Genomic DNA, 27,136 nt, shown 5'->3' with positions numbered 1-27,136 from the left:
GTTTTTGTTAGACATTGGGGTTAAGTGACTTGCCCAGGGCCACATAGTTAGTGTTATGTGTCTGAGGCCACATTTGAACTCAGATCCTCCTAACTCCAAAGCCAGAGCCCTATCCACTGCACCACCTAGCTTCCCCCAAGAGATATTTTTTAAAAAAATTTATTTATTTATTTTTAGGTTTCAGCATTCACTTCCATAATATTTCAAATTTTAAATTTTCTCCCCCTCCCCAAGACGGTGTGAAATCTGATATAGACTCTAATTATACATTCATATTAAGCATATTTTCACATTAGTTATGATGTAAAGAAGAATTAGAATCAATGGGAAGAACCACAAGAAAGAAGAAACAAAACAACAAAAGAAAAGGAGAGCAAATAGTATGCTTCAATCTGCATTCAGACTCCTAAGGTCTTTCTCTGGATGTGGATAGCTTTTTCCATCGTGAGTCTTTTGGAGTTGTCTTAGATTCTTGCATTGCTGAGAAGAGCTAAGTCTATCAAAAATGAGAGAATATATATAAAAAGCATTTAGCCCAGTACCTGACACATAGTGGATACAATAGAGATGCTTACAGAGTAGCAACCTGAGACCCAGAGAGGTCCAGTGATTTGCCCAAGGTCACACAAATATACTTTTCCTTTGATAACATACATACTTTGTGTTTTATTTGAATTTTTCATTCCAATATTATTTATTGTCTTGTTGAAACTCAAGACAGGCACTGTGAAGGAAGTATTGGACAATAAAGTATGAAGAACTAGATTTGTATCTCTCCCAGCTGCCAATGGGATTCTTAGACTTATCATCTATGTTACCAAGGAGAAGACTATGAGCCTCAATTTCCTCGTTTATAAAATGGGAATAATATTTGTTGTTCCTACTCACAGACTTTTATGGAATGCACAGCATAAGCTTTAAAGTGCTGTATAAATGTAAATTATTACTTGTTCAAATTTTGACCTTAAAGAAGAGATATGAAAAAGGACTTTCCCTCCTTTTTTGTAGAAGCAGGGGACTATGGTTGTGGAATGCTGCATAAAATATCAGACTTTTTTGATGTGTTGGTTTTGATGGACTGTTTGTTTCTGTTGTTATAAAGGTAGGCTTTCTAGAAAAGGGTGGGAGAGAGCTACATTGGGTATTGGGTATTGGGCAATTTAAAACAACATAGAAATAAAAATTTTAAATTTATTTAGTTTTCATATATGTTTTTGATGTTAAAAAGTAACTTCTTTCTCATGTGAAGCTGCTAAGTGGGCACCTGAACTGGTGACTGCATTTTAAATTTGGACAGATGACTTTTTAAAAAATTAAATTAAATTCTTGTTGATGCCCTTTGTTTTTATATCACATTCATTTCCAAATATATCTTCCCCACTCACACACTTATTGGACTGTCCCTTGTACAAAAAAAAAAAAAAAGAAAGAGAAATAAAGGAGTAGTACAGCAAAATCAACCAACACACCAACCATACCCGACAGTATATGGAATAGTCTGTTCCAATAGTTCTCTACATTTGAAATGAAGGGAGAGAAATACATTTTCTCTCCTTTTCTCAGGAGCCAAGTTTAGTTGCTATATTTAACACATTCAATTTCTTTTTACTGTTTTATTAATTTACAATGTTATTACTGTATATTCTTTTCCTTGTTCTGCTTGCTTGTTCTTTCCTTGATTTCTGCAACAGTTAATGTGAGTCTTTGGATGATTCTCTAAAATTTTAATATTTAATATTTGTTATGGTGCAATAATATTCCATCACATTATATACCACAATTTGTTTAGCCATCTACTTTGTTTCTAATTTTGCTACCACAAAAAAAAGTGCTATTTTGGGGCATATGGGCCCTTTCATTCTGATGACTGTAAATTAGTCTCCTGGTAGGGTAGAACTGTGGCAAAGAATACAAAAATACTTTCTCTTAATTTTGTCACAATTCCATAGGTCATATGTATGGGTTGCTGACATCAAAAACACCATATTTCTTCCTTAAAAGTCAATAGTGAATGGGGAACTTTGGAGTTTTTGAAGTTTTTTTTTTAAGGAAATCATTATTTATATTATGCTATAACTTGATTTTAAGCTGGTAGTGTGGGAACTGCAGAATTGTAGCTACCTCTGAGCAGACTTTCTTCCTTCTCACTGGGAGTCATTCTTGCTTTTTCCTTAGTGTGACTATGATCATTAAAATATGTGGATTAGAAAGAGGGGCACCCAGCCTTCTATTCTGAATACTAAGTGCTCCAGTGAATTTATTTCTTGGACTCCAATTCTCATGGTTTGTCCCTGGGCCCTGAAGACGAAACCAAAACTCGTTTTTGTCCCAGATGAAAAGGCTCTTAGTGAGGGCTCTGCATTGAAGTACAGTATGGTTATGAGAATCAAGAGAGACAATACATATAAAGTGCTAAACAAACCTGAAAGCGCCATGTAAGTGAGCTGTTATTATGATAAATAAAACTTTCATTGATAATTCCATACTAAAAGAAGTAGAAAGAGACCTCCTGAATATTGGAGGACTCCTCTGTGGAAGACTTAAGAAGAGACAAGGACAAAGGAATTGCACAGGATGAGGGGGCAGAGCTGGGGTATGATCTGTACCAGTGGTCAGAGAACAGCCACCTTAATGCAATCATGGGTCAAGTATTAAAGAAGTTCTGCTCCTAATCCCCACTCTGGTTCAGGCCCACCATTCTGACCTAGCCAACAACATTCATCAACAAATCTTCATGGAAACAAACACAAAGAATACTCCAACAACAGCAAAGAAAGAAAGACGCTGACCTTTTAAAATAACTCTTATGTCATCACCCAAGTTAGCTTAGTGGTGGTCTTAAAAGTTCTATATCAGCCAATAAATATTTATTAAGTGTCTACTATGTGCGAGGCACTGTGATTAATTCTGAGGACACAAAGGAAGGGGGAAGGGCAGGGAATATTTTTATAGCACCTACTATGTGCCAGATGCTATGGTAAACACTTATGAATATTATCTCATTTGATCCTTACAACAACTCTGTGAGGTACAATTATTATTCTCATTTTACAGGGGAGGAAAGAGTCAAATAGGGTTAAATGACTTGCCCAGGGTCACACAGCTAGTAAGTATCTGAGGTTGGATTTGGACTTGATCTTCCCAATCTAGACAAAGCACTCCATCCACTGCTCTCAAGGAGCTCATAGTCTAAAAGGGGAGACAACATGCAAACTATTTATAAATGAGATTAATGCAAGATAAATTGGAGATAACCAACAGAGGGAAGGTCCATTAAGGGAAAGTGTTCTCATTATTTCGGATTTGGTTTTATCAGATTATTAGCTAATAGATTTATTTGGATTAATATGGAATCAAATGGCTTTTGAATTATTACATGTAAAACTTCATTCAGGTGATAATCTGAGGATTTGATGTCAGAGGCACTCTACTTAGATGCTAGCATTAAGCATTGATTTTTTAGATGAAATTTTTATTGCTATCTTTTTTTTAAACATCACTTATATTTCCCAATATATTCCTTTCTCTCTATATGTCTCTGACTCTGTCTCTGTCTCTCTGTCTCTCTCTCTTCTCTGTGTCTCTCTCTTCATCTCTGTCTCTGTCTGTTTCTCTTTCCCACAAAACCATCTCTTATTTAAGAAAAAAAATGGTTCAAAGGGTGTAGCCAAAGCAGCCAACCTACAGAGAAAGTCTGCCTTTGTAGGCAGGGTCCCATGCCCAGAGTCCATCACCTATGCAAAGAAGGAGGGAAGCTGCTTTCTAATCTCTCTTCTTTGGGGTTGTTTGGTCATCAAATTTCACAGCATTCAATTTATATTGTTTTGTTGTTTTTTCCATTTACATTGTTGTAGTCATATATATTGTTTTCCTGGTTCAGCTTCTCTTTATTCTTCATGAGCACCAATTCCTTAATGCTCTGACAGATTGCAAAGGAGTCTCTTACAGCCCTTTGCTTTGCAGGGAAGCGGCTATGGCAATGTTCTTGGAGCCCAGGTGGTCTCTAGTAATTATATGAAGCTAAGAGAACTGATGGAGCTATTTCTCAATGGTTACTCTTGCTACTTTAAGGTCCTCCCAGCCACGGACCCTACAAAAACTTTTTTGGCACTTCTTGATCTAGGTGGTACAGTGAATAGAGTGCTGGACCTGGAGCCAGGAAGACTGGAATTCAAATCCAGCCTCAGACACTAAGTTCATGACTCTGGGCTAGTCACTTAACAGCTATCTACCTTAGTTTCCTCATAGATAAAATGAGGATAATAATAGCATCTATCTTCCAGGGTTGCTGTGGGCATAAAATGAAATAATCTTTATAAAGCACTTTGCAAACCTTAAAGCACTATATAAATGCTAGTTATTAGTTATCTTGGGGAGAAGGATTGTTGCTTCCTCTGTTTTAGACTCTTGAAACTTTTAGAAAGTCTTCTGAAGCATTTGAAATCATTCTATTTCTATTGATTCCATTATACACTTGCAGGACTTTACAACTCAGGTGTTCAATAAATAAATATTTGACTGAATTCAAGGCTGCAGTCCTGACAACTACAACCAGAAATTTAAAAGATAAAGATTTTGGTTCTATTAATTCAACAAAAGATTTTTTTAAAAAATTACCAGGTCTCTCTCTAGATGTTCAGTAGCAATTTCAGCAAGAATTGTAGCATGAAGCTTTTGTTGTATAGTTTCCTAAGAACTCCTTTTATCAGCAGCATATAAAAGAGATTTCAATAATCAGAATCTGCTCTATGGTCACACAGAGCAGAGAAGCTGGAGGTAAAAATGATTATTTTTCCATCAATAAGATTGAGAAATTGTTTCATTATAATGAATGAGAAGTTTGACCTTAGAGAAGAATTGAGAAAATGAATTCTTTCCCTTCTTTGCAGAGGTAGGAGACTATCGGTATGGAATATTGTATACATTTTCAGACTCAGTTGATGTGTTTGTTGATTATGCTAACCCATTTTTCTCTTTCTTTTAAAAACATTATTTGATAATATAAGAGGTGGCTTATTGGGTAGGGGTGGAGGAGATTTTTTTAAAAAATTAAATGATGTTAAGATATCAATGCCTATTTCCCCTCCTAAGATTGGTTAAGAGGCAGCCTTGCCTGGTGTATGGGTTATTAAGTTGGAATCCAAGCACTTTAAAAAGTTTAATAACTACATCTCAATATAATTGGTTTCCTTTATAATTCTCTGTATTTTATTTTATGTGTTTATTTGGAAAAGGGGTCCATAGATTTCACCATATCACCAAGGAATCCATGATGCAAAAAAGGTCCCAGGGGCCAATGATCTGCCCATCATGGTAGGCCTTGGAGTATGGAAAGTCTGAGCTCCACTTGCAGCTACTGCTGTGTAACATGGCTGGCTATGTAATGATGGGCAAATCGTTTAAAGCTTTTAGTGTCTTGTGCACCTTCCTTAAAATCTCAAGTTGTTGACCAGCTGTTGAGCTGCACCAGTGGAGGGAGTTTCACAAACTCTGATGAAATCACACACACACACACACACACCCCCGTGTCCTACACCCAAATCAATTCAATTCAATAAGGATTGGTTAAGTGCCCAGTATTTGCCAGGGTCCAGATTCCCTATTACCATATGGGACAATGACTACATTGTCAAGAAGATATTTCATTATCCTCTTAAATTCTGGGTAGCTGGGATCCCCCTTGTTTTCCATACATAGCTTTCTTCCTTTCGAATCCAGTGTCCTTCACAAACCCTAACATTTTAGAAGTCTAGAATGCTGGGTTTTCAAAGCTTAATATTGGAATTTATGTAAACATATATGTGCATATAAATACCCAACAAAGTTGTTATATCCTACCTTCATGTGCAATGACCCCATCCATAAAGTCAAGATCCCTAGTACTATGCACAGTAGGCTATTACAGGTACTAATAAATGCTTCCTTCTCCCCCCTACCCCCTTCATTTGTTGTGACAGAGCTAGGTGATACATAGATAGAGAGTCAGGAAGCCCTGAGTTCAAATCCAGATCTCTAACACTTACTAGTTGTGTGACCCTGGGGCAAGTCCTTTAACCTCTGTCTGTCTCAGTTTCTACATCTATAAAATTGTAATAGTGCCTAAATCTCAAGATTGTTGTAAGGATAAAATGACACTAAGTGCTGGAGAGGATTCAAGAATCAAAAGATAGGTAGATGGGTGGACAGAATGGTAATAAGACTTTCCTTGCCCAAGGTCTGCCTTTGGATCCAATTCCCCACTCCATGAACTAAGAGTCAACCATAGTAAGAAGCTGCTAGAGGTCCCTGTTTCTGCCTATGACACTAAATTGAAGCACATCAGCCTCAGGTGCTAGCACCACCCAGTTAATATTAGCCCAGAGATCCCAGATTGGAGCTGTTGAGCTTAGAGTACAGCTTAGCTAGCATTACAAAAGTTTGTTACCTCCAGCACTGTGAAGGTTTGCCAGTTCCTGCATCGGAAAGACTTTGTTGATTTCTGCATCAAATACACCTCCTATTGTGGTATCAGCTGAGGTTGAATCCGGACACCAGGATCTGTGGTCTAAAACTCTTGAGTTCAGAGCATGCCTATAAAATCTTCTATCTACTCTGTGTTTGTTGTGTACCTTCTGACTTCTGCTAAATACGCATTATCTCTCCCTGTAGAACACAAGCTCCTTCAGAGGAGGAACCATTCTTGCTTTTTCTTTATCTTTCTCATTTACCACAGTGGCTGGCACAGAGTAACCTCCTGATAAATGCCTGTATGGTAGAACTCATGAGTTAGGAAGATCTGAGTTTAAATTCAGCCTCAGACACTTACTAGCTATGTGATCCTAAGCAAGTTATTTAACCTCTGTCTGCCTCAGTTTTCCCATCTGTAAAATGGGGATAATAATAATACCTTGTTATGAGGATCAGATGAGAAAATATTTGTAAATTGTTTAGCACAGTGGCTGGCAAATAGTAGGTGATTAATAAATGCTCCCTTCCCCTCCCCCCTTCTGAGAGCTTGTCTCCCTAGAGCGTCCTCTGGATTGAGGTAGACCATATGGCAAATAGGGTGAATTTGGGACTTTGCAGAGCCTCGTCCTTTTGGTGAATAGAATCTGATTAGTAGCAATGCCACCTAGTGGTTACATGTGTACATCATCCATATCCATATGTATATTGTATATACATCTACATACATGCCAGTTATATATGTGTATATACACACATGTCAATAGTTCACCAACTGATTTCCCTAAGAATATAGAGGGATGTGTATGTTAGTAGTTGAATATGTGTTATCTCTCAGTGTCTTATATATAGTAAATGCTAAAAGTATTTGTTGAATTGAATACAATATACAGTTTGAAAAATGCGGGGAAAGCAGTTGTGTAATCTGACGTTTGTAGCAACAGTATTTTCCAGTTGTTTGGTCATTGTAGCAACAGCAAACCTTCTGCAATTCTAGGCAACTCTAGGAGTAAAGAAACCTTTGAAAAATAACATTATATCCATTTTTATTACTGCCCTCTGCCACCAGTGTAATATAAGATAAGCATAAGAGCACCAATGTCGAAGTGGGGAAGCTATTTTTCTGATTCCTGTTTCCTTTAAATAGCCTGTCTAATTAAGTCCTGTTGTACCCCATTAGGAAGAACAAGACTTCAGCAAAATTCTCAGGCCATCCCAGCCAATTCTCCCTTGCCAGCATTTGGAGTGAAAACTTCAAAGTCTTAAATTTCTCAAGATCCCGAACGATTGACATGTTGTTACAGATAATGATAGCAAGAACATAGCAGGACCAGAATTTAACGAGCCGGGTGGACTCCTTGAAATGGGGATTGGGGTTCTCCTCTTCCAGAAAAGACACAAGAATGGGAAGCATGTTTACGTTTCTGGCTTTCTTTTGGCCGACAGTGTTTAAGTAGCACCAACTGCACATGCTCTGTAGTAGCATGACCTTAACATGAGGAGAAAGGTTTTCCTTCTGCAAGATTGCTGCTACCTCAGTCATGTATTCGCCTACCCATTTTGCTGCTATCGGTCCTCCTGAAAAACAAAAAAACAAACAATTGTGTTTCTAATTTATCTTAATTAGCTAGTTAATTACCGAATAAGCTCTTTCAGCCACCTAAGGGCTGGATCCCCTTCCATCCCCAATGGCGCTGTGCTTCAAAATGAAGCCCTAGAAAGATTTTAGAGATTGGATAGCTCTTATGGAAGTAGGAGTATTGAATAGATGACTCTCAGTAAATTTAGCAGTACTTGAAGATTTCTTCAGTTTACCTCTCTTCAAATTGGGGAATGACTGAAAGAGGTAATAGAATCTAATAGAATGGCTTAGAACTGTACCATAAGGAATAATGCATATGAAGACTTGTATAAAGGGATATATAGGATGAGAAAACAGAGTCAAGACAACAAATCTAAAGCCAAACACAACAGCAAAGATCCCCATTATCAAAGTTAAAACCCACACCCTTCCTTTCTGTTAACAATTGATAAACTACAAAAGTGGGAAATGACAGGTACCATTAGTCAAATTTATGCTATTAGTGCAATTTTGCTTCATTATTTTCTTGTAATATACTTTGGTGGAAAGTGTTCTCAAAACAAAGCATATCAATATTTTTCTCTTAAAAAAGGAAAAATAATCTTAAAATTAACCAAACCCTAATTACCATATTAAGACAATTTAGAATAAAACTTAAATAGAACCCAAAGTACATTTAATTAGCTTTTGATTCATTTTAGCAAACATTTAAGCTAAATACTTCAGGGAGTATGGAACATTGTGCTACATGCTATTGGAGAAAATTTACATAGGAGATGATTCCTATCTTTATGGAGCTCATTTTTCTGACTAATTATAGTGGGCTTCCTGGCTCCCTGCCCCTCCATAGTCATAACCTTTGTAGCTGAATTAAGTCCTATCCCAGACTCTGGGGCCAATCCTGACCCTAGAAAGAACCGTAAGGAGCCTTAGATCAATAATTCATTGAAATAGCATCAGGTAAGTTTGAGGGACTTCTCCTCAGGACCATAGTATTATTTACCCAGCAAACAGAATATTTATCTTGTTCTCCTATGACTTAGTTGCTTCTCTACATCTCAATTTGCCATTTTCTTTTACAGTCTTGTGATTAAGTTCCTACCCTGTCCCAGTGTTTAGCCAACAGATTCTTTCCTAATTTCCTTATCCTCTGCCCCAGTCCTTCTAGTGACTTGATTCTCTACCTGGTGGGATGAGTGAGTTAGTAAACATTATCAGGATCCTCTGATAGGACCGTCTACATAGGAATCTCAGGGGCTACAGGAACCTCTGACACAGGCTTGCTAGAGAAAATAGGGAAGGGCTCAGAAGGTATGTCAAGGACACAACCATCATTGACCTCATGACAGTATCATCATTGCCTGTGGGGAACCTGTGGCCTTGAGGCCACATGTGGCCTTCTAGGTTCCTGGGTCCAACTTTCACAGAACAAATCCTTTTATTAAGGGGATTGGTTCTGTGAAGTTTGGATTCAGTCAAAGGACCGCATTTGAGGACCTAGAGGGCAACATGTGGTCTTGAGGCTGCAGGTTCCCCACCCTTGGTAGCTGTTAGGTACATTTTTTTTTTGCCTAATGCCTCTGGCAGTTTATAACACTATCTAATACATACTATTTCCTCAGAGACACATAACTCAGGGGAGCACAAAAATAGGCACCCAGAAAGTCACCAAGATCATCATACTTCTTTTCTTACATGAGGTCTCAGCTGGCCCTCATTTTCCTTCTAACATGAACAACCTTATAAATACAACGTAAGGATCAGACTTATAGCAACACTAGCCCAAGAGGCCTTGACTCTCACTGCTTTTTCTCATAGTTCATATGTTTTCCCAAGTTTCTCCAGATCAGACCTTTTCATCATTTTTTAATGGTATAATTGTGTTCAGTTACATTTATATATCATAATTCGTTTACACATTCCCCAGTTGGTGGGTACCCTCTTACTTTTTAGTTCTTTGTTACAACAAAGAGTGCTGCTATAAATATTTTTGAACATATCAGTCTTTTCCCTTTGTCTTTGATCTATTTGGAGAATAAGCTTAGTAGAAGTATCACTGGGTCAAAGGTTATGCACAGTTTAGGTATAGTTCCAAAGTGACTTCTGGAATATCTGGCTACTGAACAGGTCCACCAACAATGTATTAATGTGCTTATTTCCCTGAAGCCACTCCAGCAATTGTCATTTTCCTTTTTTTTGATCATCTTTTCTAATCTGATAGGTGTGACATGGGATTTCAGAGTTATTTTAATTTTCATTTCTCTTATTACAAGTGATTTTCAATTTTTTTTTCATGTTGCTATTGAAAGCTTAGATTTGTTCCTGTGAAAATGCCTTATCAATTTATCTATTGGGGAATTGCGCTTGCTCTATATATTTGTATCAATTCCCTATTTATATTGGCTGTCAGAAAAATGCAGAATTATGTAGTGAATGGAGAGCTGGCCTCAGAGCCAGGAAGACTTGCATTTATGTCCTGCCTCTGCCTGATACTGGCTATATGACCCTGGACTGGACAAGTCATTTAACTTCTTAGATCTTTGGGCTAAGACTACAAGTTGCAGAGAAAGTACTGACCTGCATTTTTTTTTTTTTTGCTTTTTCTTGGTGAGGCCATAGGTGTTAAGTGACTTGCCCAGGGTCACACAGCTAATAAGTGTTAAGTGTCTGAGGCTGAATTTGAACTCATGTCCTCCTGACTTCAAGGCCAGAGCTCTATTCACTGCGCCACCTAGCTGCTCCTTGACCTGCATTCTTAAAAGGAATTTCCTCACCTAATGATTCCCATTCTGGGGGATTCCTTTACAATAAAATCACATGTCCAATTTCTATTTCCATCAGACCTGTATCAGAAAAACTTGCTGTAAAGATTCTTCCCAGTTATCTGGGGAAAATTTCCCTTCTATTTTAAACTACATTAATTTTATGTATGTAAAAACTTTTTAATTTTGTATAATTGAAATTATCTATTTCATCTCCTATAATCTTCTTTGCATCTTTTTTTGGTCAAGAAGTCTTCCCCAATCCACAGCTGTTAATAATAATAACTAACATTTATAACACTTACTGTGTGCCAAGGACTGTGCTAAGTACTTTACAAATGTTATCTTATTTGATCCTCACAAAAACCCTGGGAGGTAAGTGCTATTATTATCCTCTTTGGGGATATTGATGAGGAAATTGAGGCAAACAGAGGTTAAGTGACTTCCCTAGGGTAACAGAGCTAGTAAGTGTCTGAAGCTGATTTTGAACTCAGGTCTTCCTGACCCCAGGTCCAGTGCCTTATCTACTGTGTCACCTCGCTGCTCCTTTCTTGTTCCTCTAATTTGTTTATGATATGATCTTTTATAACTAGGTTTTCTATCTATTGAAGATATATTATGGGATATAATGGGAGATGTTGCTCTAAACCTAATTTCTGCCACACAGTCTTCCATCTTTCTAGAAGTTCTTGTTTTGTCCTTAAACTAATATTTGGAGGTCTTGGTTTATCAAATACTATGATGTTTAATAGTTTCTGGGTCTAATAAACTTAATCTTTTCAAATGATCAACTTTTCTGTTTTTTTAACCAGTAACAAATGTGATGATTACTTCTGTATGGTATATTTTGAGATATGGTATTGCTTTGTCTTGTTCATTCCTACTTTTGTCTTGAGATTTCCCTTCAGATCCTTGGCCTTTTAATACTCCAGATGAATCCTTTTTTATTGTTTATTTTTCTAGTTTTATAAGTCAATTTGTTGGTTTACTGATCTGTATGTAATCACTTTTATTACATTGGCATGGCCCAACCACAAGCAGTTAATATCTCTCCAGTTATTTTTATTTATCTTTATTTCTGTAATGAATATTTTATAGATATGTTCATATAATTCCTTTGTTTATCTTGATATTTAAACTACCAACTATTTTATATATTGCATAGTTATTTTGAAATAATTTTTTTACTTCTTCTCCCTGCTGGGTCTTGTTGGTAATAGATAGAAAGGCAGATATTATGCATTTAATTTGTATCGTGTCACATTGTTGAAGTTATAAATTGCTTCGATACATTTAGTTGACTCTCTAATAAACCATGTTATTTGCAAAGACATTGATTTTGTGTCCTCTTTGCTTAGGTTTATTCCCTTGATTCCTTTTTTTTTGTCTTATTGCTATAGATAACATTTCTATAACTATAGCAAATAGTGGTGGTGACAAAAGACATGCTCATTTTACCCCTGATCTTTTTTTTTTCTTTTTTTGGTGAGGCAATCAGGGTTAAGTGACTTGCCCAGAGTCACACAGCTAGTAAGTGTCAAGTTTCTGAGACCGGATTTACCCCTGATTTTATTCGAAAGGCTTTGACCATTTGTCCATTGCAAATAATCCTGTCTATTAGTGTTAGTAAATACAATTTACCATATTAAGGAATAGCTCATTTATTCCCATGATTTTTAATGGTTTTAACATAAAGGGGTGTTGCATTTTGTCAAAAGCTTTTTTCTGTATCTTTTAATATAATCCTGTGGTTTTTATTATTTTTATTATGAATAAAATCTATTATGCTTATAGATGTCTTGATATTGAATTAAAATTACATTTTTCATATAAATTCAACCTGTTCATAGTGTGTAACCATTTAGTATGTTTTTACATTTTCTCTGGCTGTCCCCAATGCCTGGAATGCTTTCTTTCCTTAGCTTTGCCAACTGACTTCCCCGGCTTCCTTTATGTCCAAGTAAAATCCCATCCTTTACTGATGCCTTCCAACTCTTCTTAATTCCAATGCCTTCCCTCTATTAATTATTTCCCATTTATTCTGTATATAGCTTGCTTCATATATAGTATATATTTGTTTATATATTGTCTCTACCATTAGATGCCCATACCCTTCATGTTTATATATTCTTCTCATGCACTCAATTTATGCTAGATATTAGGTTCCGCACTCTTCTTTATTTCCTCATCAGTGTATTTTTTCTTCTTTATTCTTGTTTCCCTTCCTTGAGTTCTTGTAGCCAGGTCTTTTTATCCCCCTGAGACTCTGCTTATAGTTACTGTGGCATTAGTTTCTTCCTCTGTGTTTATCTCTTGGATGTCTCTTGATCCACAGTATTTATTATAGTCAAACTATAATTTTTCTTCTGTTTACTCACATTTTCAGCTTCAGTTCTTGATTTGGGGTTTTGTGACAGGGACAGTTTCTATTCCCCTCCTGGTGGTATCTTCAGGTCACTTTTGATCCTGTTCTTGATTTCAATCCTTTTGTTGGCTTCCACTTTCCACGATGAAACTTCATTCCTCTAGAGCACTGACAGATTTCAGTGTTCCTCATTAGAACTCTGTGGTCTTCTGGGGGGTCCTGGTTAGGGCATTGTAGTCTTCCAACAACTCTAGTACAGACCCAGGCAGAACGATAAAGTTTTGCCAGTCCTTCTGGGGTATTCCACACAGTTCTGGGTGTCTTTCTGTGTAGTCCTGGGCTTGTTCAAGAAGGTTACTATGTTTCTCTGTGCATTTCTTGATCATTATTTGATGCCCTTTTTAGATCTTGGCTTGAAGATATATGAGAGAGTTGAGTTCCTCCTCTCTGATCTTTTACATTACTATCTTAACTGGTAAGCTCATAGGTTAAACTTTTCCTAGAATGTCATGGATGGATAACCCTTGAGTGTTTTAAAATTGTCTTTTGGACTTTTATCTTCTTGCTTCTTGATGTCTTTTAACTTTTTTTTTTTTTTTTGGATAGGCAATGGGATTAAGTAACTTGCCCAGAGTCACACAGCTAGTGAGACAGCTGAAGCAGGTGCTATGGAGTGCTTAGAGCAGGCCTGCACAACATATGGCCCTCGGGCCACTTATGGCCCACCAAAGGATTTCAGGTGGCCCAGGAAAAATGTAGATGATGTGAAAGAAAGTAAAGATGTAAGGAGTGCTCTGTCTGTTCCCCGCTTAACCCACCTTCCACTAGTCACTGTTGTGTCCCTCTTGTAACTTGGCAAGTGGGTGGTCACTGAGCACTCTCTCCTGTTTGTCACATGACCTGTGGCAACCAACCATCGTCAGTCTGTCTCTAGTCTGAGAGGAGTGAGAGTCGTATCTTTTTGCTGTGTTTTTGGTCGTTACTGGTGTTGAACAGGACAAAGTGAGCGTAGCCACGTGCCAATGCAGCTGATGCCCGCTATGTGATAAGCGGCAACAACACGAGGGCTTCTTCCCCTCCCTTGCTGCACGGCCACCCTCCAAGTTACATGAGTCTCTCTCCAAGGTCAGACAGTCAGTTCAGTATTTCTTTGTATGTGAGCAGTTGCTGTTCAGATTTTTTGGTTCTAACAATAAAGTTTTTGAGGTGACTTTGTAAAGTGGGTGGTAAAAAGAAGTAGAAAATTGAATAAGAACACAGAATATTTAATCTGGAGTGAATAAATAGGTACTTGTTTACTTACACGAGAGACAAAATATTGTGCCTTGTTTGCTGAGAAGTAAGTTCTGAAAGAATATGATCTTTGTTGCCATTTCGAATCAAAACATCCTGACTTAAACAAATTGGACACCAATGAAAAACAAATTAAAGTATTCAAATTGCTGATAAATCTCAGTGGGGAACAATGATTTTCCAAGAAAGTAAACTCAGAAGAGTTTTAAGATTTCTGAAGAAAGTGCTGCTCCTGGGAAGTCTTTTAGTGAAAGTGAGTTCATAAAGAAGTCTTTGCTGATTGCAGTTTCTGGATTATATCCTGATCGATAAAAAGAGTATTTTTGAGAAATAGTTTAATCATTAGTTGTACCTTTACTTGGAAAGTGAGCCACTAAAAACCTATCTGTGGCCTGAAGAAGTTTAGCCTATTTTAATTTTGGCAACTACCTACTGCCAAGTTGTGCAGGTCTAGCTTAGAGCTTGGTTAGACACTGAGGATGCCAACGTCACCCACTCCATCTCGAGCCATCACCAGTCACCTTGACTCTGTCTTGCCACTAGCCTGTGATGACTCTGGAAGAGAGAGTGAGGCCAGTGACTTCGTGCAACTCTACCTCACTTGAATCAAATTTATGCACGAATAAAAAGACATCACCCATGCCATTTTTACCCATCTCAAAGTCCTGTGGCAATAGGCAAGTGATGAAGCAGCAAGTACAGATCCACTGGGAGCAATAGTCACAACCCTACACACAGGTGGCCCAGCCATAGGGTCATCTTCTCACTGGAAACAGCAATGGGATTCGGCAGTCCCCTGGGTGTCTAAGCAGCCTTTCACAGATCACACTGCTCACCTCCTGGTGTAAGGAAGGGGGCTAGAAAAGATTCCCTAAAAAATTTATTTTTACTCAACTCTGGCCGCTGGTAGGGACCTCACTCTGTGGCTGAAACACACACACACACACACACACACACACACACACACACACACAAAATGTACAAAAACTTATGCAAAGATGATTGCACACTCCATCAGTACATGGAATGTGTGCACATTTATAGACAATGCAAAATCAGTAGTCCTGAAAGATGAACAATTCTTGTGAGAGAACTTGGCAGGTATTACATCCAAATAGCAGTCCTGAGTGAAACAAGACTGGCAAATGAAGGCCAGCTTACTGAAGTCAGAGCTAGATGTACATTTTTCTGAAGTGGCTGCAGTGAAGGGGAGTACTGTGAAGCTGGTGTAGGTTTTGCAATCAAAACTAATCTAATCAACAAGCTTGTATGCCTACCACAAGGAGTGAATGACAGGCTCATGACAATGTAATTGCCACTTGAAGGAAAACACCATGCCACCATCATCAGTGCCTACACTCTCACCATGATGAACCCTGATCAGGTCAAAGAAAAATTTTATGAAGATCTGGATACTCTTATAATCAATGTGCCAAAAGAGGACAAGCTTATAATTTTGGGTGACTTTAATGCTAGAGTACGCTTAGACTACCAGACTTGGCAGGGAATCCTTGGGAGGAGTGGAGTTGGAAACAGCAAAAGCAATAGTCACTTACTACTGAGGACTTGTGCATCTCATGACCTTCTCATCACCAACACTGTCTTCCATTTACCCAATGAAATAAATCTTCTTGGATGCACCCTCACAGGAAATGTTGGCATTTAACAGACTATGTGATTTAAAGAGAAGAGACAGACAGGATGTGAGAGTGACATAGGCAATGTGTGGCACAGAGTGCTGGACCAATCATAGACTTATACTCTCCCCAAGCTAAATATTCACATTCAACAAAAGCAGCAGCCCCAAGGCAAAATGACTACCAGAAGAATTAATGTCAACAGATTAGAGTGCTTCTCTGATTAGGAACAGTTTGTTGCTAATTTAGAGGGAAAGTTGAGCCAGCACTCAACAATGTGCAACAATGGAGCAGAAAAGGAATGGGCAATTTTTAGAGATTTGGTGTATAGTAATGCATTTGCTCATCTGGGTCAGAACACTCATAAGCATCAAAAATGGTTTGACAAAAATGATGGGGAAATTCAGAAGCTGCTAAATAAAAGATGAGAACTCCATAGGGTTTACCCACAGGATAGTTCATCTATCTCTAAGAAGGCAGCATTTAATTTTATCAAAAGTTAAGTACAAGCAAAGTAGAGATGCAGAATTCTTGGCTCAGTAAGAAGGCAGATGAAATTCAGTTTTATGCTGATAGTAACAATCTTTTATGATGCCCTGAAGGCTATTTATGGGTCAAAGACCTATGGTGCATCTCAACTACTTAGTGCTGATGAAGCTACATTGATTAGTGATAAGGACATGATCCTAGAGAGCTGGGCTGAACACTTTCATAGTGTTCTCAACAGACCATCATTAATCAATACTGAAGCCACTGACCATTTATCTCAGGTTGAAGTTAATCCCTCCCTAGTTGAAGTTCCAACTGAAGAAAAGGTTTTGAGTATCATTAGGCTCCTTTCACGTGGCAAAGCACTTGGTGCTGATTCTATTCCAGCTGAGATTTACAAGGTGGAGGGTCCATTGCTCATACAAAAGCTGACTGAAATTTTCCGGGTTATAAGAGGTTATCCCCCAGGAATTCAAGGACACCTCCACTGCCATCTCTATAAAGGTAAAGGAAATAGATTGTCCTGTGATAATCACGGAGGAGGCGGGGAATTCCTCTCTCTTAGTCATTACTGGCAAGATTCTTGTCAGAGACCTCTTTAATAGGCTGATTCTTCACCTGGAAGATGGTCATTGACCTGAGAGCCGGTATGTTTTCAGAAAGGGCCAAGGAACAGTTGATATGGTGTTTGCTGCCCAACAACTCCAGGAGAAATGCTAGGAATAGAGATCTGTACACAATGTTTATCAATCTGACCAAGGCTTTTGATACTATCACTGTTACAGTTGTGAGGGCTTATGGAAAATTGTGTCAAAATTTGGTTTCCTGGAGAAGTTCATCAGTACCGTACGTCAATTTCACGACAGCATGCTTGCCCGAGTTCTGGATAATGGACAATGCCCTCGTGCTTTCCCAGTCACCAATGGAGTGAAACAAGGCTGTGTCCTTGCTCCCATGCTTTTTAGCATGATGTTTTCAGCCATATTGTCAAATGCCTTCAATGAGAACAAATGTGTCATCAAGGTCAGCTACTATACTGATGGTAAATTATTCAACTTGAAAAGGCTTCAAGCCAAGACTAAAGTGGAGAGAGTGTTGGTGCATGATTTTTTGTTTGCAGATGATTGTGAACTCAATGCAGCCTCTGAAGCTAAGATGCAGCAAAGTATGGATTGATTTTCTGTTGCTTTTGCTAATTTTGACCTAACGATTAACACCAAGAAAATACAGGTGCTCCATCAGCCAGCACCACACCATCCATATGTGGAAACATCAATCACAGCAAATGGAGAAGTTTTGAATGCTGTGGATATATTCACTTACTTTGGCAGTATACTTTCCAGGGATATACCCATTGATAACAAGGTTGACGCATGCATTGCCAGAGCTAGCTCAGAGTTTGGGAGACTCCCAAGGAAAGTGTGGGAGAGAAGAGGTATTAGACTGACTGCCAAACTGAAGGTCTACAGAGTTCTTGTGCTGACTTTGTTGTTATATGCCCATGAAACCTGGACAATATACCAGTGCCATGGCAGAAAACTGAATCATGAACATTTGAATTGTCTTAGGAAGATTCTGAAGATCATCTGGCAGGATAACATACCAGACACTCAGGTCCTTTCTTGAACTAAACTGTCAATCATTCAAACTCCACTGCAGAGAACCCAACTCTGATGGGCTGGCCACATTGTTTGAATACCAAATGTATGCTTGCCTAAAAGAGTATTTTATGGAGAACTCACACAAGGCAAACACTCACATGGTGGCCAGAAGAAGCAATACAAGGACACTCTCAAGGTCTCTCTTAAGAACTTTGGGATTGATTTGTGACATGGGAGACAATGGCACAGGACTGCCCAGCATGGCATGCCCTCATCAGAGAAGGTTCTGTGCTATATGAGCAAAGCAGAATTGAAGTAGTTCAAAAGAAACTTGAAAGGCACAAAGTTAGAGAATCCACCCCAAATGTTCACATGGACTATTTGTACCTGACTTGTAGTTGAGCATTCTGAGTTCATATTGGTCTGATCAGCCATAGTCAGACCTACTTTAATTTGACTCTAACAAAGTGATGTCACTTTGGTCCTCTTTGAGAATGAAGGATAATAATCAAGCAACCACCTATCTCCCAGGGTTGCTGTGGCCATCAAACAAGATGTATATAGAACCCCTCTGAAAAACAAACAAACAAACAAATAAATAAAACTTTCTAGGATTTTGCTGGATAATGAAGTAAAAAATACTGTTCTGTAGGATCCTTTTAACTTCATTTAGAAGACTCTACCTTATTCCCCTTTTAAAAATTTCGACATTTATCCTTATCCAGTCCCACAGCTTATTTATCATTCTCCATGATTTTTCAGAGATCAATAACAGTAAGTAAACAATCATATCCATACATTTTCATCATCCTTCCAGGCGTAATGATATGTACTCATTAAGGTATCCAGGTGCTTCTTTTCTATCTCTTTATGTATACTCATTTTTAACCATATTCATCTTCCCATTCTGAAGATCATTTTTGCTTGTAGAAAAATTGAAAGCAAATACAATTTAAGTAGTTCCACCTAATCTCCATGGTCATTTACCAAGATTCTAGCCACTCCAATCACTGATTCTATCCACTTCTTTGATTTTCCTCTTGCTTACAACTGAGCTTTAAAAGCCCTTTTATATTTTCTCAGCATTCATCACAAGTTTAATCTCATTCTGTCTCTCAGCCTTTTTTAAAAAATGATATTTTCATAGGATTGACCTCCTTTGTTTTAGTATTAATCCTCAGATGAATATATCCTTATTCATGGTTTCATCTTCTGTCCATGTCTTTTAATCATTTTAAGTTTATCAATGATTTCCTTGTGCAGCCATATCAATCAATCAATAAGCATATTTCTTCCTTATCAGAATTCAACTGTCTAGCAACAATATCATTCTTGGGAGCCTTCCATCCTGCTGTTGTAGAATCTCAAGTCACTGGATCCTACTTGTCCTTTTTCTGAAATCTTTGAAATTTGTTCTCTTAAATTCTAGAGGATATTGATCAGATCATGTCATTCCTGTCTCATCCCATCTCATCTTATCTCATCTCATCTCATCTCATCTCACTTATAAGAGTTTTGTTGTAATGGCAGGAATACTAGCAGAGGCTACTTACTTGTGCTCTTCCTTTCCGGGATTTCTAGTGCCTTTTTAAGGCATGTTAAAAATTCAAGATAAAATGCATAGCTACTAGAGCAAGGGGCTAGAGGATAATTGGAATTGAAAGGGTAAATGAGTAGCAATACATATAATTATCCCCAACCTCAGAAAGACTTGGTAGGAGGCATGGATCACAATGAACTAGGACAAGGAAAATGTGAAAGAAATTCACTTGGGGGAAATCATCAAGATTTGACCATAGTCTGATTAGTCCTTTGTGTGGCAAGAGTCAATAAGCATTTATCAAGCATCTACTATGTGCTAAACAGTGTGCTGGGGGTTTCAATTTAAAAAAAAAAAAGACAATTCTTACTCTCAAGGGTACAATCTAATGTGTCAGCTAGGTGGGGTTGCAAGTATGATTGATAACATTTATTACCTGTGCAACCTTGGGCAAATTACTTAACCTCTATTTGCTTTAGTTTCCCTAACTGTAAAATGGGGATACTAATAGCATCTACCTCCCACAGGCATGAGAATAAAATGAGATAATATTTGTAAAGCACTTAGCACAGTGCTTGGCACATAGTAGGTACTATTAAAATGGTAGTTATTATTATTATTGATAATAATAACAATGATGTTGATGATGATGTTGATAGAAGAGCTTAAGAGTGCTGAATTTAGAGTAAGAGGATTAGGCTTCTTACCTATTCTGTCACTTAAACCTGGGTGACCTTAGCCAACCCACTTAAACTCGCTGGGCCTTAGTTTTATCACCTAAAAATAAGGGTGCTGGGCCTGATGACCTCTAAGGCCATATCTAATTCTGAACATATGATACTAAATGTGTTGACTAACCCCCAGGCACGTTGACCTGATTCATATAAAAAAAAATGACACCTTCCTATTGAAGCAATAATAGCAGTAGTGAGCAACTATTTCAACATTGACAGCTGTAGAGATGGAGGGTGGAACTGGAGTGGATGGCCGCTAAGGAGAATACTGGAATCAGTAGCAGCAGAATTTTAGTGGATGGCAGCTATAGAGGCTGAATGCTGTAGCTGAGTGGCAGAATCTCCAAATTTCATCAGAATATGGAGCAGCAAGAAAGGGTCTGGTCTACCTTGAAGAACTGCAGGAAGTGGAGCTAAGAAGCAGCAAAACATGTTTGTTGTCTTTCGTTCTTGAAGAGGACCAAATGACATCACTTTGTTAGAGTCAAATTAAAGTAGGTCTGACTATGGCTGATCAGACCAATATGAACTCAGAATGCTCTACCACAGGTCAGGTACAAATAGTCCATGTGAACATTTGGGGTGGATTCTCTAACTTTGTGCCTTTCAAGTTTCTTTTGAACTACTTCAATTCTGCTTTGCTCATATAGCACAGAACCTTCTCTGATGAGGGCATGCCATGCTGGGCAGTCCTGTGCCTTTGTTTCCCATGTCACAAATCAATCCCAAAGTTCTTAAGAGAGACCTTGAGAGTGTCCTTGTATTGCTTCTTCTGGCCACCATGTGAGTGTTTGCTTTGTGTGAGTTCTCCATAAAATACTCTTTTAGGCAAGCATACACTTGGTATTCAAACAATGTGGCCAGCCCATCAGAGTTGGGTTCTCTGCAGTAGAGTTTGAATGACTGACAGTTTAGTTCAAGAAAGGACCTGAGTGTCTGGCATGTTATCCTGCCAGATGATCTTCAGAATCTTCCTAAGACAATTCAAATGTTCATGATTCAGTTTTCTGCCATGGCACTGGTATATTGTCCAGGTTTCATGGGCATATAACAGCAAAGTCAGCACAACAACTCTGTAGACCTTCAGTTTGGCAGTCAGTCTAATACCTCTTCTCTCCCACACTTTCCTTGGGAATCTCCCAAACTCTGAGCTAGCTCTGGCAATGCATGTGTCAACCTCATTATCAATAGGTACAGCCTTGGAGAGTATACTGCCAAGGTAAGAGAACTTATCCACAGCATTCAAAACTTCTCTATTCTCTATAAAGCAACAAAACTTAGTCAGCTTATGGAAGATGGGGTACAGCAGAAATCTTGAGTGAAGCTTGAAACCTTTCTCACCTTAGAATAAGAGTTTTCTTGGGCATTTCTTTAGCAATGAGTTCCTAAACCTTTCTCTATCATCAAGTAAACCTGTTAGAATTTGTATTCATTTGTATATGGGAAGCTGAGAATGATTTTAGTCCTTGACTTTTCCCTATTGTTTAATTTCTCGTTATATCTTAATTAAATGCTATTTGTTTTATATCTTGTGTGGTCTGTTAGTAGAATAGGCACTAGTTGGGGTTGCTTAGTTGTATATTACCACTACAGTGAACCCAAGTAATATGTAATTCCCAAGTTGAATGCAAAAAGCATTACATTAAGATACCCTTCCCAAAATTTTCATCATTTCTACTTTGTCAATTGGTTCTTTGTTAATGGTCAGAATGAGGTCCAGAATAAATCATCCCCTCACCCTTTATCATTTCTTCTACCTTCTGAAAGATAAAATTGTTAGCAAGAGAAGTTTAAAAAAGTATCGGTTTTTTTTGGTTTGGGTGGAAAGAGCCCTCCTACCAATGTCTTACATTTCAATTATATCTTTCCTGCAAGTTAGCTTTATGGTATGTGTCAAGAAATCATTCATTTTCTCTCCTTCTGGCCAGAAGGCCTATAATATACTCATGATATTGCCCCTATTTCCCCCTCCTTTGACTAGCACACAAATATTCTCCCCCATTCTTCTCCTCAGAGTTGCTAGGTTTCCAAACAGTCATTCATCATCTTCGCTGTCCTATTACCTGCTGCCTTGGAACTAGCTAAGTCAAGAATTGACAATTTATAAAATACCTACTTACAGTGAAATTATACTTTTGCAGAATAATATATTGAATTTCATGGGTTGGAATTTAAGATGACACCATGGTCTTACTGAAAGATTATTTTCAATATATTGTACCATTAAGGTTTTTTTTTAAGGTAAAAAAGTTACATTGTTTCATAGAACTTTAAACATAGGGCTATGATGCATGAATGTCCAGTACCAAATAACATTGTCCCAACTAATATCCTTTAGTAATAGAGTCATTAATCATTATAGATCCATTCCACATCATGGAAGTTAGGGGGTGGTGCCCCTGCGATCTGGAAAATCCATGTAAAATTTTTTTTGGCCCTTCCTTCATACCAGAGAAGAAGAAATTGTATATTTATGGTATTAAAAGATAACATTGATATTATACAATACTATACATATGTTTTGTGCTTGTCTGAGTTTCTAACCTTTTTCTGTGTTGTCTGCTGGTCTTCCAGTTTCGTCTGTGGCTTCTGCAAAACTCCTCCAAAATTCCCATTTAATTTATTATGCTGACCCATGATAATATCAGAACCTCAATGGGGAAAGTCATGATGTGGAAGGGATAACTGTATAATCAGAATCATTATTACAATATAACCAAACCCCACTTTAAAGTCATGACACCTTTGTAACATCATGTGGTCAATTAACAATTTATATCACACGCCATGGATCTTAAAACTAACTTTAAGACAGCCTCATGTTATACTGTATTTGACAAAAGATTTTCAGATCCATTTGACCATGTCTGCTAGGATATGTTGGTAAAGAAAAATGAGAGCACGTCTGTCAGAATAAGATTTTTAGTCAGTACCTGTGAAAGCCAACAGACCCAATTTATAGGCAGCTTGCGCTCTCCTCTCAAGGGACAAAGTCTTATTCTTCACCTGATAGCCGAATACTATGATTTTTTCTTTGTGAAAAATGTTTTCAAGTCCATTAATTTTCTTTTCTTTCGTCTCTCTGAAGCAAAGGTTTTTAAAGACAGAAAATATCCTCGTGAATATGTGAATTACCACTGTCATACATCGTTTGTAAATATTTTGTTGCTTAGCCATTGGGCAGTAGCTGATTAGTTTCACATATACCACATGTAGCAGTAAAGCCAGTTAATAGTCAAGAATTCTATGTCGATCACTTAGCAACACTGTAGAATGGAATAAAACAACAAGGGGGAAAAGAAGGGAATAAGTATTTATATAACACCTACTATGTGCTAGGCACTGTGCTAAGCTCTTTAAAGATATTATCTCATTTGATCCAGAAGACAACCCTGTGAGTTAGGTGCTATTATTATTCCCATTTTACAGTTGAGGAAACTGAGGCAAACAGAGGTTAAGGGACTTGCCCAGGGTCACATAGCTAGCAAGTATCTGAGTCTGGATTTGAACTCAGGTCTTCCTGTCCCCCAGACAGGAAGCTTTATTCACTCCTAGCTGCCTCTGAAAGAAAATAAAATAAAGGGAAAATAATGGTACATAACACCTTAACCAACATTTAAGGCCCTCTTTGATATAGCTCAGAACCATCACTCAAATTTCTTACTCAACACTTGTACACAAAAAAACTCCACTCCAGCCAAATTAGCCCAATCGCTGGAGATTTAGGTTCAAATCTTGTCTCTGACATTTATTAGTAGTAGGATCATGGGATAAGCCTCCTTGATCCTCATCCACCTCATATATCAAAAGGTGATTTTAGGACCCAGGTTTATTATGGAACAAAAATGACTATATTATGTAGGTGGTATAGTAGATACTCAGGAAGACCTACCTGAGTTTCAATCTGACTTCAGACACTTACTAGCTGTGTGACCCTTGGCAAGCCATTTAATTTCTGCCTGCCTTAGTTTCCTCATCTGTAAAATGGAGATAACAACCCCTGCCTTGAAGGGTTGTTGTGAAGATCAAATAAGATAACATACATAAAGTGCTTTAAAAATCATAAAGCCCAATATCAGTGCTAGTTATTGTTGTCATTGTTTCTAAGAAACAATATGAAGTCAGATATTATTTTTAAAGTACTTTGCTTTACAAAACATTATATAAATGCTAAAAGGCCTAGCAGTGGTATCTTTGGACAACTGGATATTTCCAACAGGATGGATGTCTAAGAGGAATCTTAAAATCAACATATCTAAAACTGAACTCATTACCTTTGTCCCCAAACCTTCTCTTATAAGCTTTCCTGTTTCTCTCTCTCTCTCTGGTTTTTGCTTTTGTTTTTTTAATTTTTAGGCAATTGGGGTTAAGTGACTTGCCCAGGGTCACACAGCTAGTAAGTGTCAAGTGTTTGGTCTGAGGCTGGATTTGAACTCAGCTCCTCCCTCCCTTCTACTCCTCCTTTACCCACTGAGAAGGCAAGCAAATAATATCAATTATACATGTGAAATCATGCAAAACATATTTCCATATTAGCCATTTTTCAAAAAAAGCAAAAAAAATAAAGTTAGAAAATTATACTTCAATTTGTTCTCAGGGTTCATTAGTTTTCTTTCTGGGTAGATAGTATTTTTTTCAACTCAAGTCCTTTGGAATTGTCTTGGATCATTGTATTGAATAGAGTAGCCAAGTCTTTCACAGTCAATCATCATTACCACATTGCTGTTACTGTGCACAATGATCTCCTGGTTCTTCTCACTTCACTTTATATCATTTCATATAGATCTTGCCTTGTTTTTTTTTTTTCTGAAACCACCCTTCTCGTCATTTCATTTTTTTGCTTTTTGGTGAGGCAATTGGGGTTAAGTGACTTGCCCTGGGGCACACAGCTAGTCAGTGTCAAGTGTGTGAGGCTGGATTTGAACTCAGGTCCTCCTGACTCCATGGCTGGAGCCCTATCCACTCTGCCACCTACCTGCCCCCCTGTCATCATTTCTTATAGCACAGTAGTATTCTATCACAATCATATGCCACAACTTGTTCAGTCACTCCCCAATTGATGGGCATCCCCTCAATTTTCAATTCTTTGCCACTATAAAAAGAGCTGTGATAAATATTTTTATATGTATATGTCCTTTTCCTTTTCCTTTGATCTCTTTGGAGTAAGACCTAGTAGTGGTATTGTTAGATTGAAGAGAATGCACAACTTTACAGCCCTTTGGGCCTAGTTCCAAATTGTTCTCCAGAATGTTTAGACCAGTTCACAACTCTACCAACAGTGTATTGGTGTACCTATTCTCCCCAATTCCCTCTCCAGCATTTGTCATTTCTGATGGGTATGATCAGAATTGTTTTAATTTGCCTTTCTCTAATCAATAGTGATTTAGGCATTTTTTTTTTCATATAACTATAGATAGCTTTGACTTCTTCTCAAAACTGCTTTTCAAATCCTTTGACCATTTATCAATTTGGGGAATGACTTTTATTTTTATAAATTTGACTCATTTTCCTGTATATTTGAAAATGAGACCAGAAAAAAACTCGATGTAAAAATTTTTAATATGTGGTACATTTTTTTAAAAAAATTAATTTATTTTTAGTTTTCAACAATCATTTCCATAAGCTTTTGAGTTTCTCCCCTTCTATCCTCACCTCCCTTCCCAAGACGGCATGCAATTTGATATAGGCTCTACACATACATTCTTATTAAACATTTTCACATTAGTCATCTTCACAAAGAAGACTTAGAACCAATAAAAGGAACTAAATAAAAGAAGAAACAAAACAAAACAGAAGAGAAAACAAAAAGAGCAAATAGTATACTTTGATCTGCATTCCAACTCCATAGTTCTTTCTCTGGATATGGATAGCATTTTCCATCGTGAGACTTTTGGAGATGTCTTAGATCCTTGCATTGCTAAGAAGAGCCGAGTCTATCAAAGTTAGTTATTGTACAACGTGGCTATTACTGTGTAAATGTTCTCCTGGTTCTGCTCACTTCACTCAGCATCAGTCCATACAAGTCTTTCCAGGTTTTTCTGAAGTCCATCTGCTCATCATTTCTTATAGCACAATAGCATTCCATCACATTCATATACCACAACTTGTTCAGCCATTCCCCAATTGATGGGCATCCCCTTCATTTCCAATTCTTTGCTACCACAGAAAGAGCTGCTATATTTTGGTACATGCGAGTCCTTTTCCCATTTTTATAATCTCTTTGGGATACAGCCCTATAAGTGCTATTGCTGGGTCAAAGGTATGCAAATTTTTATAGCCCTTTGGGCATAGTTCCAAATTGCTCTCCAAAATGGTTGGATCATTTCACAACTCCCCCAACAATGCATTAATGTTCCAATTTTTCCACATCTTCTCCAACATTTATCACTTTCCTGTTTGTCATGTTTGCCAATCTGATAGGTGTGATGTGTCTATGGTACCTTTTAGCAAAATGTATTTTCTCTCATTAGCTCTTTTAATTAGGTCTCTTTTTGCTTTTGCTTTGTCTGAGATCATGATTACTACCTCTGCCTTTTTTACTTCAGTTAAAGCGTAATGGATTCTGCTCCAACCCTTTTTTTTAAACTCTGTGTGTGTATTTCTGTTCCGACTGTGTCTCAGTCCAACTGTTTTTTCATCCATTCTGCTATCTGCCCCTGTGTTTAATACTAGAGAGACATTCCAATGGA

General features: G+C 37.7%; 1 protein-coding gene across 1 annotated transcript; it reads right to left on the bottom strand.

Moving 5' to 3' along the window:
- Positions 1–7,553: 7,553 nt before the first annotated feature.
- On the bottom strand, positions 7,554–23,624 carry ARMH2 (armadillo-like helical domain containing 2). Its single transcript, XM_027852316.1, has 2 exons — positions 23,381–23,624; positions 7,554–8,022 (listed from the first exon to the last, which is right to left on the bottom strand). The coding sequence occupies exons 1-2, from the start codon at positions 23,622–23,624 to the stop codon at positions 7,601–7,603; spliced, it is 666 nt and encodes a 221-aa protein (XP_027708117.1). The 3' UTR covers positions 7,554–7,600.
- Between the last annotated feature and the right edge of the window lie 3,512 nt (positions 23,625–27,136).

Source organism: Vombatus ursinus, unplaced genomic scaffold, assembly GCF_900497805.2.
Source record: "Vombatus ursinus unplaced genomic scaffold, bare-nosed wombat genome assembly UNPS02009573.1, whole genome shotgun sequence".
Classification (NCBI taxonomy): domain Eukaryota; kingdom Metazoa; phylum Chordata; class Mammalia; order Diprotodontia; family Vombatidae; genus Vombatus; species Vombatus ursinus.
Note: the sequence above shows the minus strand (reverse complement) of the source record. Positions and strands in the feature narration are given on the sequence as shown.